The 18,423-nt window shown below is 35.7% G+C and overlaps 1 protein-coding gene across 3 annotated transcripts in view; it reads left to right on the forward strand.

The window, feature by feature from the left end:
* The window catches only part of pard3ba (par-3 family cell polarity regulator beta a), a 166,906-nt gene that overhangs the window by 115,961 nt on the left and 32,522 nt on the right, over positions 1 to 18,423 (forward strand). For 2 of the 3 annotated variants that reach the window (XM_079856494.1, XM_079856495.1), the window contains exons 19-21: positions 13,562 to 13,603; positions 13,906 to 14,010; positions 14,293 to 14,556. In XM_079856494.1, coding sequence (XP_079712620.1) covers positions 13,562 to 13,603; positions 13,906 to 14,010; positions 14,293 to 14,556 — 411 coding nt within the window. The remainder of the gene's footprint in view (positions 1 to 13,561; positions 13,604 to 13,905; positions 14,011 to 14,292; positions 14,557 to 18,423) is intronic. The other variant, XM_079856496.1, reaches the window with a different exon arrangement.

Consider the following 18,423-nt stretch of genomic DNA (forward strand, 5'->3'; position numbering starts at 1 on the left):
CCGATGGTGTATGTACAGTCAAATAAATAATATTGCTGACTAGGGCTGGGTAAAAAATATCGATTTCTCGATTTTAATCGATTCTCATTTTTAAAAACCGATATCGAATGTTAAATCCCAAGAATCGATTAGTCATCCTGTTTTCAGTTGATGAATGAATGGAATATTGTAGCGTGCATCCCATCCAATAAATCGCAATAATCTTTGTGCTTTGTTACTATTGATATGAAACAAAGTCTCAGATTTCAAATTACGTCCATTTTCTTACGAAATTCAAAAACATAAATACGTTTTGATCTTCTCTTCTACCTTAATAATACCGGTTACAGTGCAAAATAAACATGAATGAGCATCTAATAGTGTGTTAAAAGATAGAGTACAACTTATCGAAATCCGTATCACATGGAATCGCTCAATCAGTGTTTCAACCGTGGAAAGACGTCAGTAAAACAGCTTGTAAACCATGTCATGTAACGTCACATTTACCTCAGAAAAACCATATCCAGTGACCATAAACTCGTCAGTCAGCTAGAAAAATTAACTCTAGATAGGATAATTTTGCTAAATATATGCACCATTTTACATATTCATTATCATTTTTTAATGTTCTTCAATATTTAATGCATGTTTGAATAAATCTGGCAGGTTTTAATGACAGCCGCAATTTAAATGTATATATTACATGTAACTTTATTATTATAAAAATAAATAAAAGTGTAATTTAAGTGTTTGTATACAAATAAGTTCATTTTTACCTTCAATATTAGTAGGCTAGTGAAGCCTATAGACTGACTCCCATAGTTTACAGCATTAGTTAAGAGATTTGTTTTCCTTGAGAACATTTGCCATGTATTGTCCCTGATATCCCAAATAATCAATATTGAATCGAATCGGAATCGAAATCGAAATCGAATCGAATTGCAAGCTTAGCGAATTGACTCCCATAGCATTAGTTAAGAGATTTGTTTTCCTTGAGAAGATTTGCCATGTATTGTACCTGATATCCAAAGTAATCAATATTGAATTCGAATCGTAATCGAAATTGCATCGAATTGCAAGCTTGTGAATCGAAATCTAATCGAATTGTGAAATTTGTGTCAATACCCAGCCCTAATATTAAATATCCCCAACTAAGCAAGCCAGAGGCGACCCAAACTCAAAGAATCCAAACTCCATCAGTGGCAGAATTGGAGAAAAAACCAGACTCAGTTCTCCTCTGGCTAAACGAACCAACATGGTGTGTTATTAGTTGTACTACTTGTCAGGTTGTAGATTGGTATCATTTAGAATATTTCATCTAGTTCCTTCTGCTTGAAGACTGGGTGGAAGCATGTCAAGGATTTTTTGCTAAAATATGTTAACGCTTCATTTGTCTTTACTATTTTCACCATTTATGATGCACACATCTTGCTACTCAGCTAAAATCGTCCTTCCTTAACTGCAACGGTTTTCACGCAGTGGTCAAAGCGCCTCGACCATTGTGTTGAGAGATGCGTTGAAACCATGACACGAGTCACGTGAAAGGGTCTCACAGTTCCTCTCTCTTTAACGCTGATGAAATTCCCAGAAATCCAAACTCGCAGCCAAATATCAGTCAGCCAAACAGCTTGGATGTATTGGACAAGGGTTTTTGCCAAACAACTCGTATCACATCTCTGCTTTCCAATCTGCTTCCTTATTGAATTTGAAAAATGACTTAATTAGCCATTGTGTTATGGTGCAATTTAATCTAATTGTAAAGTCTTCACGGGTGTATTTCATCATCTTGAAAAAAGAAAAAGGCAAATTATAAACATGTGAGAGCGTGATTCATGGTTCGTTTCTCAACTTTGCAGCAAAGCAAACTGGTGATTTTCATTTCTTTCCTTTTATGGGTGGAAATGCTGTGTTTATCGTGTGACAGAGTACGGCTCTGAAGACAGATGCGCTGTTTGTATGGGCCGCAGTTACAGATGGATTTGTGGGATGCTTTCAACGTGACAACAATAGAGCATCAGATTTTTGGTGCTTTGCGCTTTATAGCCATCTTCGTGTTTTGGCTGCCTGCCGTGATGGATTTAGATTCACTTTTCTTTCAGTGTTTTCACAATTAGAGGTATTTCATTCAATTCATTGCATAAGCAAAGCGTCAGTAAACAATGATTGAAGCGGCCTCTATTATTTCAGTTTCTTTTAGACATAAGAGTATAATAACGGATGTTTTGGCTGTGTGTGTTATGCATTCAGTCTCTCTCTCTCTCTCTCTCTCTATATATATATATATTACGTGTGAGTATGCAGTTACATGTGGTGCTTTTTAAATTACATTCTTTTTTGATAGAAAATATTTTATACACACACGCACATATACATACATATACATACATACAGTACATACATACATACATACATACATACATACATACATGCATGCATGTATATAAAAAAAACAACAACAAAAAAAAACAGTTATTGGTTTTTTATGATATTGGATGTTTAACTAAATATTTGCGAAAAATCACTTAAAAACCTGCACTACAAAATCCATCCTTTTAAACATGGAAATTCATCATACAACATCAAATAAATAAAACCCTCTCATGTGTTTTCCTTTGACATTGAACACAAATTTTGACACCATTCTCTGGTGTGTCATTCTCACTCACACGCACGTCTGCTGCTTCCCGATCCGTCCACCTCAATTCCGTTTAGCGTTCCAAATCGGAACCAACAAATCCAACGCGGCATCAAGCCAATTAGCACGCCTGTTCTTCCTCTACCCAGAATGCATCACACAAGAGTTGTGTCGCACAGTGAGATTACACACCAACCCTCATCTTGCGTTCCTAAGCCAACAGCGTTTAGACGTATACTAGTTTAGCTATAAACACGCTCATAGTGTTTGTTTATGAGTGAGCAGATGGCTTTGACAGTAATCTGAAATGGAGATGATTCTTTAATTTACTTAAATTGAGCATTTGGCTCTGTTTAATCCCTGGGTGATTTGAAAGAAATCCCGCTGCGCTCTTGACATGTTTTTGAATGTTTGTGATGCTCTCACAGTTTCGTGTTTTTAAAGTTGTAGGGTTTTTTTAAGCAAAAGTTTGATTCATGTAGCAAAGATCATTTGGGTTTGAGATTCTGTACAGGAATGGCAGCTGAGCTGTGCACAGCCTTTTACGGCTCCACAGAGAAACATTTATCCGTGGCTTCAGTTACAGAGCCTATAAAACAGCTAAAACTCACTGCGTCGTGAAAACAAGCATTAGCGACTGACAATCTAACGGAAATGGGTCTTTACGTTTCTAAAGTGTGGTTATATTTGAACAAATACTTTTGATTTTTACATTTTCTGAAGAAAGTTTTAATGGTTGAATTTGGCCTGACAACTTATTTAGTATTTGCTAAGCCATTTAATGAAGCAGTTGACAAGGTGTTTTGCAAGATTTTTGTTCGTCTGCCATGTAAAAACGTAAGTCTGTTCATCTTTGTTGATGCATGGAGTAGTTGAAACTGTTTTGATTGCCCTCACAGAAATATACAAATGGGTTGATTTGGTTTTAGGAGGTGATTTACAGACAAATGATGTGTGTGAAAAGTAGTTAGTATGTTTATCTGCCTTTGCACACACATACAAACGACATTTGGTGCACATATAATCATACAATGACGCTTATAATGGATTCCATATCTGTTTTTTTATTGTGAAGAATTAGAGCTGATATTTAGCATGGCACACATGCTTCAGCGCGGTGCGAGATGGACACATCATGTTTTATTTGCCGTCTGAGTGGGAACATATGAAGCTGTTAACACAATCGCTCAGTGCAGCCTGCGAGAGGCTAATTACTGAAATCTGTTTCTAAAATTGAACCCCATTCTGCAGTGATTTCCTCATTTATTCATGCCGATGTGTTCTGTCAGTCAGGCGTTGTGGACTAAAAACACATATTCATATTAGCAGTGAAGGCACACTGACTTATGAATATTAATGAGCTTTTGCATACTTAATCGCTCGTGGCAGGCCCTCCTCTTTGTGTTTGTTTGTGAGGGTTCATTTTTAGGTTCATCTGTGTCTTCAAACTTCACGCTTAAATCGTCTACGAGGGGTATTATAGCCTGTGTGTATTAAAACAGCTCAAGATGGCAGGTTAAGACTAAACTCAGTCACTTTATATAAAGAATAACTTTTGTAAAATGATGACAGACATCCTGGTTTATAAGATTGGAACTAGGTGCTGTGCAAAGACATGAAAGCACCATAAAAGCATCCTAAAATTAGTCCATATGCCTCATGCACTCCATTTAAAGTCTTATACGATAGCTTTCTCTGACAAACAGACTTATTCACTAATAATTTTGCCTTGAAAATCTTGTTTGACAGTGGTCACTATTCACTTTCATTGTATGGAAATGAGCAGCTTGGACATTTAGTTATAATGCAATCTTACATAGAACACAAAAGGACATATTTATCTATTATATTATATTATATTATATTATACTATACTATACTATACTATACTATACTATACTATACTATACTATATTAATTATATTATATTTCACAATATGAGCCTTTATTGTATTATATATTGCAGTTGCTATATGAGCTTTTTTTCTATTTTCATGAGTGCATTATTGTAAACATTCAGCTATAAATATCTCCTTATGTGTGTCCATTTAATAATATACATTATGCATTACATTATACAATATTATAGTATTATTATGTCATATTATATATTGCAGTATTAGCTTTTTATTTTTGTAGGCACAGTATTATAACTAGTGTAATTACTTAATATTTCTCATTATAAAAGATAATAAATGTGCACTACTAATACAGTTGTGTTTTGTGAAAAAAAAACATGTTGGCTACACGTGTACTGAATCACTGTATGTGCGCGCTCATTTGTGTAATACAGCCAGTTTAAGTGTACACTGTTGTATTGAGTCTGGAAACCACAAGCGGTATCCCATGACACATGCTCCTCGTCTTCCATCTCCTGCACATTGTGAACGGCGTTCTGAGACAGCTCTGTGATTGATGGACTTCTCTCCGGCAGGCCCGGTCTCAGGGAACGCTGCTCTGACGGTAAAGGTTAACAGCCTCTTTCCCATCAGAGACACGCCTGGCCTGGAAGTGGTCAAATCACATTAACCTTTACTTTCACGCCTTTTTAATATTAGCAAGTGCTGCATAAAGAAAATCCCCTCGTGGAGATTCAACACGCACACGTATAGAGGAACAGCATGGGTGGTAGTTTCAACTTTTTTCTTTCTTTTTTTTCCCATGGGCAAATTATTATAGGAAGTTTTAAAATGGTTATAAATTCAAAATTTACCACTAAATGCCAGGGCGTTACTATGCGGTTTAGCTTGTGTGTTCTGAGTGGTTGTGAGCACGTTGTGTGCAGTTGCTCGGTGGATTCTGACTTGTCCAAGTCCATAGTCAAGTTTTAAAGACTCCTAATTTAGTTGTGGAGTCTCCTACAATACGTTTTTACATGCATCCAAGGTCAAAAAACACTTTAATTTTCTCATAATAAACATTGCAGCATCACCTCATTTCTCAAAGAGTCTGAAACGTTTCGTTCAAAGATTCGGTCTCTCTAAACCCCTCCTTTCCACGAGCATCCTCTGCTCTGATTGGTCAGATGGCCCAGTCTGTTGTGATTGGTCTACTGCTTACAGCACTTGTCTGAAGCCAAACGCTCATTACCATATCTGAATTTCAGCTCCGGAGCAGTAACAATGGCGTTGGTTTTTCCAGATCAATACCAATGCAAATCCTCATCCTTTTGGGGCCCTATCTTGCACCCAGCGCAATTGACTTTGTACACAGACGCATGAATCATTCCTATTTTGCACCCGACGCACAGCGGACTTTTCCCTTCACAGACGCGCGTTGGTAAATTAGGGAATGAACTTGCGCTCCCAGGGCGGTTCAGCGAAAAGAGGAGGCGTGTTCTGGCGCAAACGTTCCCTGGTGCTATTTTGCAGTTTCAGAAAACAATTCCGCCACAGACCAGGAAAAACCTAGTCTAAAGTCAGTGGCGCGTTCAGATGCTATTTTAAGGGTGCATGCTTGGCCATAATGTAGCGAGTGCACAATGCGCATACACTTTGCTTCTCTCATCTACACAGTTCCCATTTTTGCAAACCATACATAATTACAAGGAAAAATATTCCACAAGAGGGAAATCATTGTGGTGTCCATGAAGATGTGAAAAAAATAGGCATAAATCTAGCTTACACATTTACCCAAATTATTATACGCCTGTTTAACCGAAGCTAATTTGGGTGGGTTTCTCCCATCCCCATACAATGTCACTTCTCTGTGTTTTACGGCCCTGACGAGAACGTCGGTCTCCTCGGCTGTGAACCGCTTCTGGCGTGCGCCTGGCAAATCCGCCGTTATAATAGCAATCCGCCATGGAACAAGCGCGCCTGCTCTTAAAGGGAATGTGAGATGACGCTGTGATTGGTTTATTTCACGTTACGCCCAAACCACACCTATGAGTAATGAAGCTACTTAAGACCAACCCATTTTAGATTTGCGTCGAGCGCAAGAGTCATTTATCCCGCCGGTATAATAGCAACAGCGCCCAAGACCCGCCCACAAAGTTACTTGCGTTTCGCGCTTGATACTTGCGTTTCGTGTTTGATACTTGCGTTTAAGATCGTTAAAATAGGGCCCTTGAAGTGGATTCGCAACGCAGAAAACCGCGTCTTTTCGACATGTCGACAACATGATCCAAACTCCAGCTACAACTACAGTGTTTGAGGGCAGGGTAAAGTGGACGTTGTTCACGGTCAGCCAATGAAGACCATATGCTGTTTGTAACAGGAAGTGAGACTGAAATTGCTGACGACTAATTTTGGCAGTTCAGAATCAGTTCTTTATCACCAATATCTTTATTTGTCATGCACTTTGATCTTTAAAACTTTGCAGACCTTTTACATTCACAAACAGCTACATTACACACTGCATGAAAGTTGATATTTTAAAAAAAGCACTTTAATATGTCAGAAATCACTTATAATTTTGCTTCAGAATCCTTTTTTTCACGGCATGGGTGACAACTAATGTTTTCAGATGGACATCATGGTAAGAAGTCCATAAACGTCATCTGTCTGAATATTAGATACGGAGATGTTGCTCCAGTCTCGCGGCGAGTGACAGATGCAGGCTGTCAAACGACAGTCAAAGTGTCATTCTTACAGCGCATCGTCGGCCGTTTTGATTGATATGCGCTTTATGGAAGACGCCATCTGCAGCTTGGACACATGCCACTCAAAACTAGCAAGACTTTACACTTTGGTCAAATGTGTAAAACATAACACACACATGATTTTAAACGTTTAATGCCAGAAGGACAAGATTTGTGTCACAAAACGTGCTCATCACCTCACTGACACTGGTGGAAAAATATTTGACAACTTTTAACTGTTTTGATAAATCTGCATCATTAGTGCAATGTCTGAACATATTGGTTTTCTGCACTAGTTGAAGATGATAAAGAGAATCTGATTCATCCAATTAGTGTCAAAATTTGGTTTATAAAGTAGAATACATTATCATTGCAATAGCTGTATTTCACTGAACATCTTTACCATTTCTTTTAATTGTACAGTAGCTCCATATGATATAAGTAACACTAACATTTAAACATGTTTGTATTTGAGGAAAACATTTACATTTAGTATAATATTAAACGTGACTGTCAGTGTCTAATGTTTAAGTATTGATGATGAAACTTACAAAAGCAACTGTAGTATGGCATTTTTACAGTGTTTAACACAGTAATTTACTGTTGCCAGATGGACTGGATCTTGCAATTAATTCCAAGATTGTGACTAATCTTGGTTCAGTGGTCAATGCTTCATGCTTTATATTTTCTGTTTAGCAACTAGCCTTTTTTCTTTGTGATCTCTGTTACTGCTAATGATGCAACAGCATTTGAAATATAGCTTTACTTAATCAGTCAGATTTTCACTGGTTTGGGATTAGTATGATAATCCCCTTTTACTGTGTTTTTGAGGCTAATTATAGTTACTGTGTTTAATCCGTCAAACCTCTTTTCTCACTGAAACTCATTTATTGTTTCCTTTTCCTTCATTTCTCCTTGTTCAAATCTCTTCTACTTTGTTGCACAGTTTGTCCTTGATTATCAACTAAAAGTCACTTAATGAAGTCATATCAGAGCATTGTGGGAAATGCTTTTTAGAATATACACTTTGAAATATTGCATTTAGTTTTTCTACCAGCTAAAATAGGGCAGTTGTATACAGGCTTTTGTTGATAGCAAGTTGATTGGGTTGTCTGGGTGTTTGTTACTTGGCACTTGTCTAAATGGTGTCCTAAACGGTTACTTACAAGGGTGTTGATTTGCAGTTGTTAGGGTGTTTGTAGATGTTTGTTAGGGAGTGTCTAGGGTGTTCAGGGTTTTTGTTGGGAGTAGCTAGTGGTATTTTTGTCTCCCATTTTATCATCTTCCACGTGAAAGTCTGATCGATTTTGTTGATGTGTGAACTGTTTTGATTCATTTCATTACCCTCAAAGAAATATATAAATGGCTTCAATTGTGGCTGTGAAGAGCCATTATAAAGAAAAAAACACTACAGGTCAATTTTTTTTTTTTTTTTTTTTTTTTTTAGAAATTACTGTTTTTATTTAGCAAGGATGCATTAAATTGATCAAAAGGTATTATGATTTCCACAAAAAAAAAAAAAAAAATGAAGCAGCACAACTGTTGTCACCATTGATGCTAACGAAATGAGCAGCTATCAGCTTATTAGAATGATTTCTGAAGGATCATGTGACACTGGAGACGAGTAATGATGCTGGAAAATCATCTTTGACCACAGGAATAAATTGTATTTTAAAACATACATTTTAAATCATAATAATATTTTACTATATTTATTTATTTATACTGTATTTTTGATCAAATAAATTCAGTCTTTAGAAAAGACTCTTTAGAAAACATAAAAAAATCTTACCGACCCCTAAATGTTTGAACAGTAGTGCATGTGTGAAAAGATTTATTGTAAAATAAATTCAACAACAACAACAACAACAACAACACTACTTTTTTTAAGGCATAAAAACAATGATCAGACTGGAACCAGAGAGCGGGGGGTAGATCCGCTCCTGACAGTTTTACCTAATTAGAAAGATCCTTAAAAACCAGAAGGGGGAGAAACAGGCATTAATATGCAAACATAATGATCAGCTTAGCAGTACGTCCCCAGTTCCCATGGATCAGCCTGTCTGTCTGTGTGAAAATTGAGGTTTGGTCTGCTAAAATATGAGCCTTCGGTTTAGACTGATAAATTGCAACACTCAGTAAACTCGAGTCAATCGATAAACCGAGAGCTGCCAGCACAGAGCCGGAGAAAAAGCTATTCACGAAGACGGCTTCAGTATTGTAGGTTACATTACGACATAATTGGGTTTTAGATTTGTAATTACAGCGCATGCATATGATTCTCATCAACATTCGTGTCATTTTTGTCTCATTTCACACATCTTCGCCCTTAACGTTAGCCTGTAATTTCCACAGTCTGAATTTTAAGTCTCTCAAGAGCTACATAGACCATCTTAATCTCAGGTTAACAACCACAGTGATGCTAATTCACTTTGCAAACTCAATTTAGACCATATTAAACTGTTAGTATGCTACCTTGGGCTACATGACTCAACCTTATGCTGACAACTTTTAGAAGTGTAATCAGCTTCCAAGGGCATGTTTCGCATTTACTACGACAATCGAATGCACCCGAACGCTTCAGGCCTCAGGTAGATTGAGCCATCAGCTGGGTTTTCAAGACACACGCGCTGAATCGCAAACTAGTGTTGGGAAACCTAAAGCTTAGCTAGCCTTAGTCTCAGCATGAAGTCTGGTCCTATTTGCTGCTTATTATGGCCAGATATGACATGTAAAGTAGCCACTATAATTCAGTTTTGTTTGTACGTGACATTTAGGTTTAGTTTAGGTGCATGTCTACATGAAATATGGCAGAAAGCAGCACTGCAGTGTATGGTAGTGAATGACTTTGCTAAGTTATTTTTTATTTCAATTTACATGAATAACATGCTTTGGTAAATCATAATTGTATTGATCATTTTGACTTAGTATGTCAGTTTTAAATTTGTATACTTATGAGTTAGTATGTCATAATTTGGGCATTTTGTCAATTATGATTCATGTCATAATTTTCTTTTTATGTCAATTTCGACTTTTTATCTCATAATTATGACTTAGTATGTCAATTTCAACTTTTTATCTCATACTTAATGCTAGTATGTCATAATTTGGATGTTTGTCAACATCATGACATGCTTTTTATGTCAATTTCGACTTTTTATCTCATAATTATGACTTAGTATGCCAATTTTAACTTTTATCTCATACTTATATGCTAGTATGTCATAGTTTGGATGTTTGTCATAACATCATGACATGCTTTTTATGTCAATTTCGACTTTTTATCTCATAATCATGACTTAGTATGTCAATTTCAGCTTTTTATCTCATAGTATGTCATAATTTGTATGTTTGTCATAACATCATGACATGCTTTTTATGTCAATTTCGACTTTTTATCTCATACTTAATGCTAGTATGTCATAATTTGTATGTTTGTCATAACATCATGACATGCTTTTTATGTCAATTTCAACTTTTTATCTCATACTTAATGCTAGTATGTCATAATTTGTTTGTTTGTCATAACATCATGACATGCTTTTTATGTCAATTTCGACTTTTTATCTCATAATCATGACTTAGTATGTCAATTTCAACTTTTTATCTCATACTTAATGCTAGTATGTCATAGTTTGGATGTTTGTCATAACATCATGACATGCTTTTTATGTCAATTTCGACTTTTTATCTCATAATCATGACTTAGTATGTCAATTTCAACTTTTTATCTCATACTTAATGCTAGTATGTCATAGTTTGGATGTTTGTCATAACATCATGACATGCTTTTTATGTCAATTTCGACTTTTTATCTCATAATCATGACTTAGTATGTCAATTTCAACTTTTTATCTCATACTTATATGCTAGTATGTCATAATTTGTATGTTTGTCATAACATCATGACATGCTTATGTCAATGTCGACTTTTTATCTCAATTATGACTTAGTATGTCAAATTCAATTTTTATCTCATACTTAATGCTAGTATGTCATAATTTGTATGTTTGTCATAACATCATGACATGCTTTTTATGTCAATTTCGACTTTTTATCTCATAATCATGACTTAGTATGTCAATTTCAACTTTTTATCTCATACTTAATGCTAGTATGTCATAATTTGTATGTTTGTCAATTTTGACTCATCTCATAATTATGACTTAGTACGATAACGATAAAGATACAGCTCTAAAAAATCGTTCTCAATTTGAAAGAATAGCAGAGTTCACCTCACAGCTATAATGATAACGGCACAGAGAAACGATTTCGTTGGAATCACTTTCAGAACGATTTTATCCAGACAGCCAATCAGAATCAATCCTGCTGTAACGAGTTTGAGCATTTAAAGTGACAGACAATCACACACTTAGAATAAACAGAACGATGGATCCCCTGGTGTGGACACTAATAGAGTTATCTTTATAGTTATCGTTCTTGGTGTGAACCGGTCTTTAGTATGTCATCTTCGATTTCGATTCAATTATGATTTACCAAAACATATTTTTTTCTTATGTGATGGAAATGGGCTTTAATAGTTTCAGACTTGAATGCATGACTTAAGTCATAAGTAAGAGCTTAATAGCTGCACTAGACGGTGGCATAGAGCACTTCCATTAGCCACCGCTACCATAAAAATAAGAAAAGAAAAAATCATTATGCTGTTTTAAGGAGATCCCACATTATTTATTATGCTTTTACAATAGTAGCAATCACCTAACTTTGGAAATGTTCCATACCATGGTTAGCATAGTCAGTTTCCATAAGGATCAGGTCACTCTGTACTGTATTATGTTCACAATGAAAAATGTTGTGTGGCCAATAATCAAGTAGAGTTGTGCGAGCTCTGTGTTGCGTGATGACCGGCGCTGCTCTCACACGGATTGAGCAAGACTGCGGCACATTGATATTCAGGCCACGACTCCCTCTGGTTTTAATGACAGTGCTTAAGGGCAAGGCAGAGCTAGCATGCCAGCTGCCGGTATTAGATCGCTCCAGCCTAATGAGATAAATACAGTCATTAGTGCGTGTGTGGGGCTGGGAAATGGAGTACTATTGAGGCATAACACACAGGAGACACTGCGAGGGGATGCAGGATCCAACCGGACCCTTCAATCGCACGTAGACTCAGCGTTTGGATCGTGTAGTCACGGCTTATCTTCAGCAAACATGCATGTACGTTATGTCAGTAAACTGAAGCCTCGGGCGATATCTGTGTCAAATTAAAAAGACATGTAGGAATCTTGGGAGCGGAGGGTTGTGATTACTCCCGACTAGAGTGTGCGTTTGTGGAAATGTAATTTAATTCTCAATTGTTAATTGATGTTGTGCAGTTGTTATTCAAATATATGTTTATCAGGGTGAATCTCATGAAAACTGTCAAGAAATATTCAGGTCATTTTTCACAAAAATAAATAAAAAAATGAAGCCCATTTTTAGGACCATTAAGATTTTATTGCTTTGTGACATGAAAATTAAGCACATTTTCCTCCCCCCCCAAATTAGTTGCCTTCGATAGTGTGATACAATTTTTATTCTCATTACTCTAATGACAAATAATTTATAATATTTAAACATTATATATTATAATATTTACATTACACCATTTTTTTTTTTTACATAAAATACATGCTTTAATAATATTTATTCTATGATTATATAATATTAATGTTTTAAAAAATAGTATATTAATATAAATAATATTTAAATTATATACTATCGATAAAGTGCAATTGTAAGTTTGCATCATGATATTATTTGTTGACCTGAATTTAAGTTATGCAGTATAAAATTTAATATTCTGAATACAATTTTATGTTTTATATATCTGTTCACAGGCTTCTGTAGGACTTACCGGACTCTTGGTTGTAAACCCTGATATTACAAGAAAGAAAATTATTTTATTTTATTTTATTATTTTTATTTTATTTATATATTTTTATTGAATATAAATGTGCTTAAATGTCATGAAAAGAATATCACAATGCAAAAAGAAATTTCCTATAATAAAATATTATTTCCTTTTTCTTTTCTTCTGATTTTATTGTGAAATATGACTTCTATTTTGAGATTCACCCATCACAGCCATTTGCAAAATAATTTACCTTGGACATTATTCTTGTTGGGTTGTATATCATTTGATTATTTGGATTTTAATGTTTAAGAAGAATAATGATCATTACTAAGCACCTATTCACGAGTTTCACATTGATCACACAGTTAGTGAACCAAAAGCCTGACGCTGATGTTTCATTACGGCGTCACTCTCCTGAAGTCCGTGTGATCATCTCACCCACTCTCTCTCATTATTAGCTTTATTCTGGATATAACCTTTTCCTCTTCTGTCTTTATCTGCCTGTCAGCAAGGAGACCCCGCCTGACCTCAGATCAGTGCAGAAGAATATGTGAGTTTTTGAAGGTTTGGGCGTAGAAATGTGCTAGAGAAATCACTACAGGGCATTGGGCACTGATGCGCTTGGTTTTGCAGGCGTGTGTGTTTGTGTTTTCAGGCTGGTACATGGGGAACCAATCATTAAAGTTTCTACAGAAAATTCTGCTTTGGTACTTGGAAGCGCAGGGAATCTGTTGAGTCACCAATTATAAAAACATAACACATCCTCCTTTTTTCTCTTTATGTGTCCATGCTTTCTTTCTTTCTTTCTTTCTTTCTTTCTTTCTTTCTTTCTTTCTTCAAACCCTCATCCAGGTTTGGGAGGAAAAAAGAGGATAAAGCCAAATCTAAGGCTAAACAACTGGGCGCTTTGAGCGAAGAGGAGATGGACAAGAGTGAACCTGAGGTGTTTCTGTCCAAGTATGTTTGCCTTTTAAGAGTATTATTGTAACATGTTTTATTTAACCCATAACATTAAATTATAAAGTAGTATAATATGCTAATGCACCAAATGTAGAAATGCTTAAACCAGTTCTGGATGTTAAATGCTCTATTTGTATAATTGGTTGTTCTCTTCTTACCGTAATTAAAGAGGAAGGAAAAAATTAAACTCAATTATGTATGTTTGCTTAACAGTGTTTTGGATGTTTAACATTTCCAGTGTCCAAGGATTTTCTAAAGAGTGTGTTTTTAATCCCACAGGAGTGAAAGGAACAGCCCTGCTCTTGACCGTTTCACCTTCCCGGACGTGGAAGATGATGACCTGGATCCCAACTATGCTCGCATCAACAATTTCAGAGAACCCCCTGCCTCCAGTCACTCCCCGTATCCACCCGGGACTCCCACCCACAACTACTCTCAGCCTCCTGTCCCCGCCCCGAACAGAGAGCCGCCCAATGAGGAGGAGCTAGAGGGCCTTTATGCAAAAGTGAACAAGCAGAAAGCCGCCCCTCCAAAGACTGACAGGTGGGAACCAGTCCAAGCGAATTTTTATTGCATAAAATGACAAATATTGTGTGTTTTGTTTTGTGTGTGACCAGTACCGATTATGCATCCAATAACCAGTAGCAGAATAATTTTAATTGTTTTATTTTGGCTATTTGACACAATAATAAGTAGACATTTGTTTGACTACAACAGTAAACAGATAAAAGAATAATAATCATAATATGTTTAACATCTTATTATTATGATTAAAATATTCATAATACATATTATGCACAATAATATTTTATTATTATTATTATTTTAATTATTAATATATAATAATATTTAATAATAATATTTTTAAATATTGTTATTCTATATTTATATTATTATTATTAAATGTTTTACTGTTATAGTTTTTTATAATTTTTTATAATAATTATTTTATTATTAGCATTTATTGGTAAAATAAATGTTATCTACTGTTAAAAAAAAAGTCCTCACGATAGTCACTCAGTAAAATTAAATCAATGGAAGTTTTAGTACTTGTTGAATTCGTTATCAAAAGCATAAAACATTTTGCTTTGGCATTGTACATGCAACATACCAAAAATCCAGGCACATCGGTAACGAACGCTTTGGCCTTTTAGGCGAATCAAGCTGAAATATTGACAGACGTGTCTCTGGAGTCATTTGTGATTTACTGTGTAGCTGTACAGTCTGTATATATACAGAGGGAATGTACTGGTGAGTTTTTAGTCCGGGTTGAGTGGTCTCAACGACCGAGCCCATTGATTTGTTGTCTGGCGGTAATTATGCGTGAGTGTTGCAGTGTCCGTGGGGACCGTGTTCCTTCTTGCTCTAGTCCTACCATCGATTCGCACAAGATTATCTTCCTTGCGCTGTGCTGTCCACCGAGCTCAGAAGAGCTGTAATCCTATCACACTCACAGACTCGCTCTTGTACAAGAGAAATACACTGAGAAACACATTTGGATACCACATTTCCTGACAAAGCACGATATATATACTACAGTAGTACTACTGTAAAATCATAATAAATGTATGTAAATCGCATAGAACATTTGGGAATAAAGCACCGTTTCCATCCAGCGAGACGAAGCGAACAAAATCGTCACTTCCTGATAAACAGGTGCCATATATCACTAAGAAAAATGTAAGTTGCTGCAGTAGGAGAAGCCATTTTGCAGCTTATTTCATATATAATAAATAATTTGCGCCTCAGAGCACGCAGACAAAACTCAGTCATGTTATCTTGCTTTCGGAGGCGGATGCTGCTGTCTGGGAACGCAGTCCGGATAATTATACCGAATCACTTTGGCGATCAGTCGCGCAAAGTCACATGACTTTTTTGATGCGCATCGAGGAGTTTACTCTGTAAATGTGTTTCCATCATAGTTGATGCGCATGGTTTCTTATCTGATAATATTTTTGTATCCGCCTTAATCAAGCGTTTTTTGGAATTTATGCACATCTTTATGTTTCCCATCCAGCGTTATTTAATGCAATATCCCAAAATGCACATAAAAATAGGTGGATGGAAACATAGCTACTGGTGGCTAAACCAACTAGACCACAGATTTATTGTGGTGAAAAACTGCTGCAACTTTTCTATTTTGGCAGAAACTATGATTACTGTTAAACTTTTTGTAAAGTCTTCATACAGCTTTGGGAAATGGGTTCTTATTTATTTATTTATTTATTTTTTACTAAAATAAATACAGAAAACCGGATGATTTTCATGATGATAAAGGACATAGATAGTATGGTTACCATGGTAACCACGTTTCTACCATAATTCCTACATATATTGTAAATTCTGGAAAATCATAAATTATTATGGGATCTCCTTCAAGCATAATTTTTATTTTATACTAGTGCTGTCAAATTGATTAATCACGATTAATCGCATCTAACATAAATGCTTGTAAACATATAATATATATATATACATATATATATATATATATATATATATATATATATATATATACAGTGCTATGCATAAGTGAATACACCCATGCTAAAGTTGACTAAAAAGAGGAATAAAAAATCATATTTTGGAAATTGAACTTAATGCCTTAATTTTAAAAATTAGGAAAAATCCAACCTTTAAGGACACCAATTTTCTTTGTGAATGAATAATGTATCGTAAATAAATAAATGTTCTTCCTTAAAATACATGGTGCATAAGTGAGTACACCCCTATGTTAAATTCCCATAGAGGCAGGCAGATTTTTATTTTTAAGTATTTTTATTTATTTATTTTTTAGGATACTATGCATCCTGATAAAGTTCCCTTGGCCTTTGGAATTAAAATAGCCCCACATCATCACATAGCCTTCACCATACCTAGAGATTGGCATGGTTTTATTTCAGTTAGCCTAAAAGCTAGTTTGATTTGCATTGAGAGATGATCTTATGGAAAGTACCCCATGCCAATCTCTAGGTATGGTGAAGGCTATGTGATGATGTGGGGCTATTTTAATTCCACAGGCCAAGGGAACTTTATCAGGATGCATAGTATCCTAACATTTTTTTTTTTTTAAATACTTAAAAATAAAAATCTGCCTGCCTCTATGGGAATTTAACATAGGGGTGTACTCACTTATGCACCATGTATTTTAAGGAAGAACATTTATTTATTTACGATACATTATTCATTCACAAAGAAAATTGGTGTCCTTAAAGGTTGGATTTTTCCTAATTTTTTAAATTAAGGCATTAAGTTCAATTTCCAAAATATGATTTTTTATTCCTCTTTTTAGTCAACTTTAGCATGGGTGTATTCACTTATGCATTGCACTGTATGTGTGTGTGTGTGTGTGTATATATATGTGTATATATATATATATATATATATATATATATATATATATATATATATATATATATATATATATATTATATATATATATTATATATATATATTTTACACAGCTTTCTGATGAAAATGCACTTAAAAATATATTTTTATTATGTATTTATTTGAAAAACATTATCATTATACTACAGTTATTTTATCTATATTTTAATTCAGTTTATTGTAGTTTAGTTTTGAGGTTGAGTAAATGATGACAATTACTTTCTCAATCATTTTAATTTTTGTGTGAACTGTCCCTATAATGGCATTCGATGAACAATCATGGCACCGTGTTGGGTCACCATAGAGTAAAATCTGTCAACGTCTGACAAGTGGAACTCACTAATGTGACAGTACGAGCAGATTACACAGGGTCTTATCAAAGAAGAAAGTGTGAGAAATGTCTCGCCTGGACCTATGAAATGAAACCATCGCTAGAGTGTGTGCGCACATGTCTCGATTTTCATGTCAGAGAGCAAATAAGAGAGAAAGATAGTGGGAAAGAGACGGTCAATTAACCACAAAGTAACAGCCAGACAGATCCGCGAGAGCCCCCTCCTCATCTCGCTGTCTCGCTTTCTCCGAGTGCTGATGTCTCATCTACTTTAGCAGGGTACTTAATTACCATTCTCTCTCGCGTGTGTCGCCTGACTGCTCCTAACAGCCCTTTGTTCTTGCTGGCATTTTGTGCATAATAGATGTGGCTAATAAATGTTAGTGCTGATCAAACATGGAAAATAGAGCCTCGCTTTCCTTGTTTGGGAGAGTTTGAGCGCCGCACGGCCATTTTTCAGCAGAAATGCTGACACAGAGTCAGTGGCAGCCAGAAAAGCTGGCCCCGGCTCCAGATATCTGGACCGCATCCAGCGCTGAGGAATGGGCCTAATCGAACTAATGGCCCACCAGCCGTGTACTGTGGCCAACTCTAATTCTGTGAAGAAACTGCTGTTTCTTAACGCCTTCCCTCCATTTCCGTGTTGTTCTCCATCACGTTGGAGCAGTAAACTCTGTTAAGATGGATCT

Source organism: Squalius cephalus (assembly GCF_949319135.1).
Source record: "Squalius cephalus genome assembly, chromosome: 2".
Classification (NCBI taxonomy): Eukaryota; Metazoa; Chordata; class Actinopteri; order Cypriniformes; family Leuciscidae; genus Squalius; species Squalius cephalus.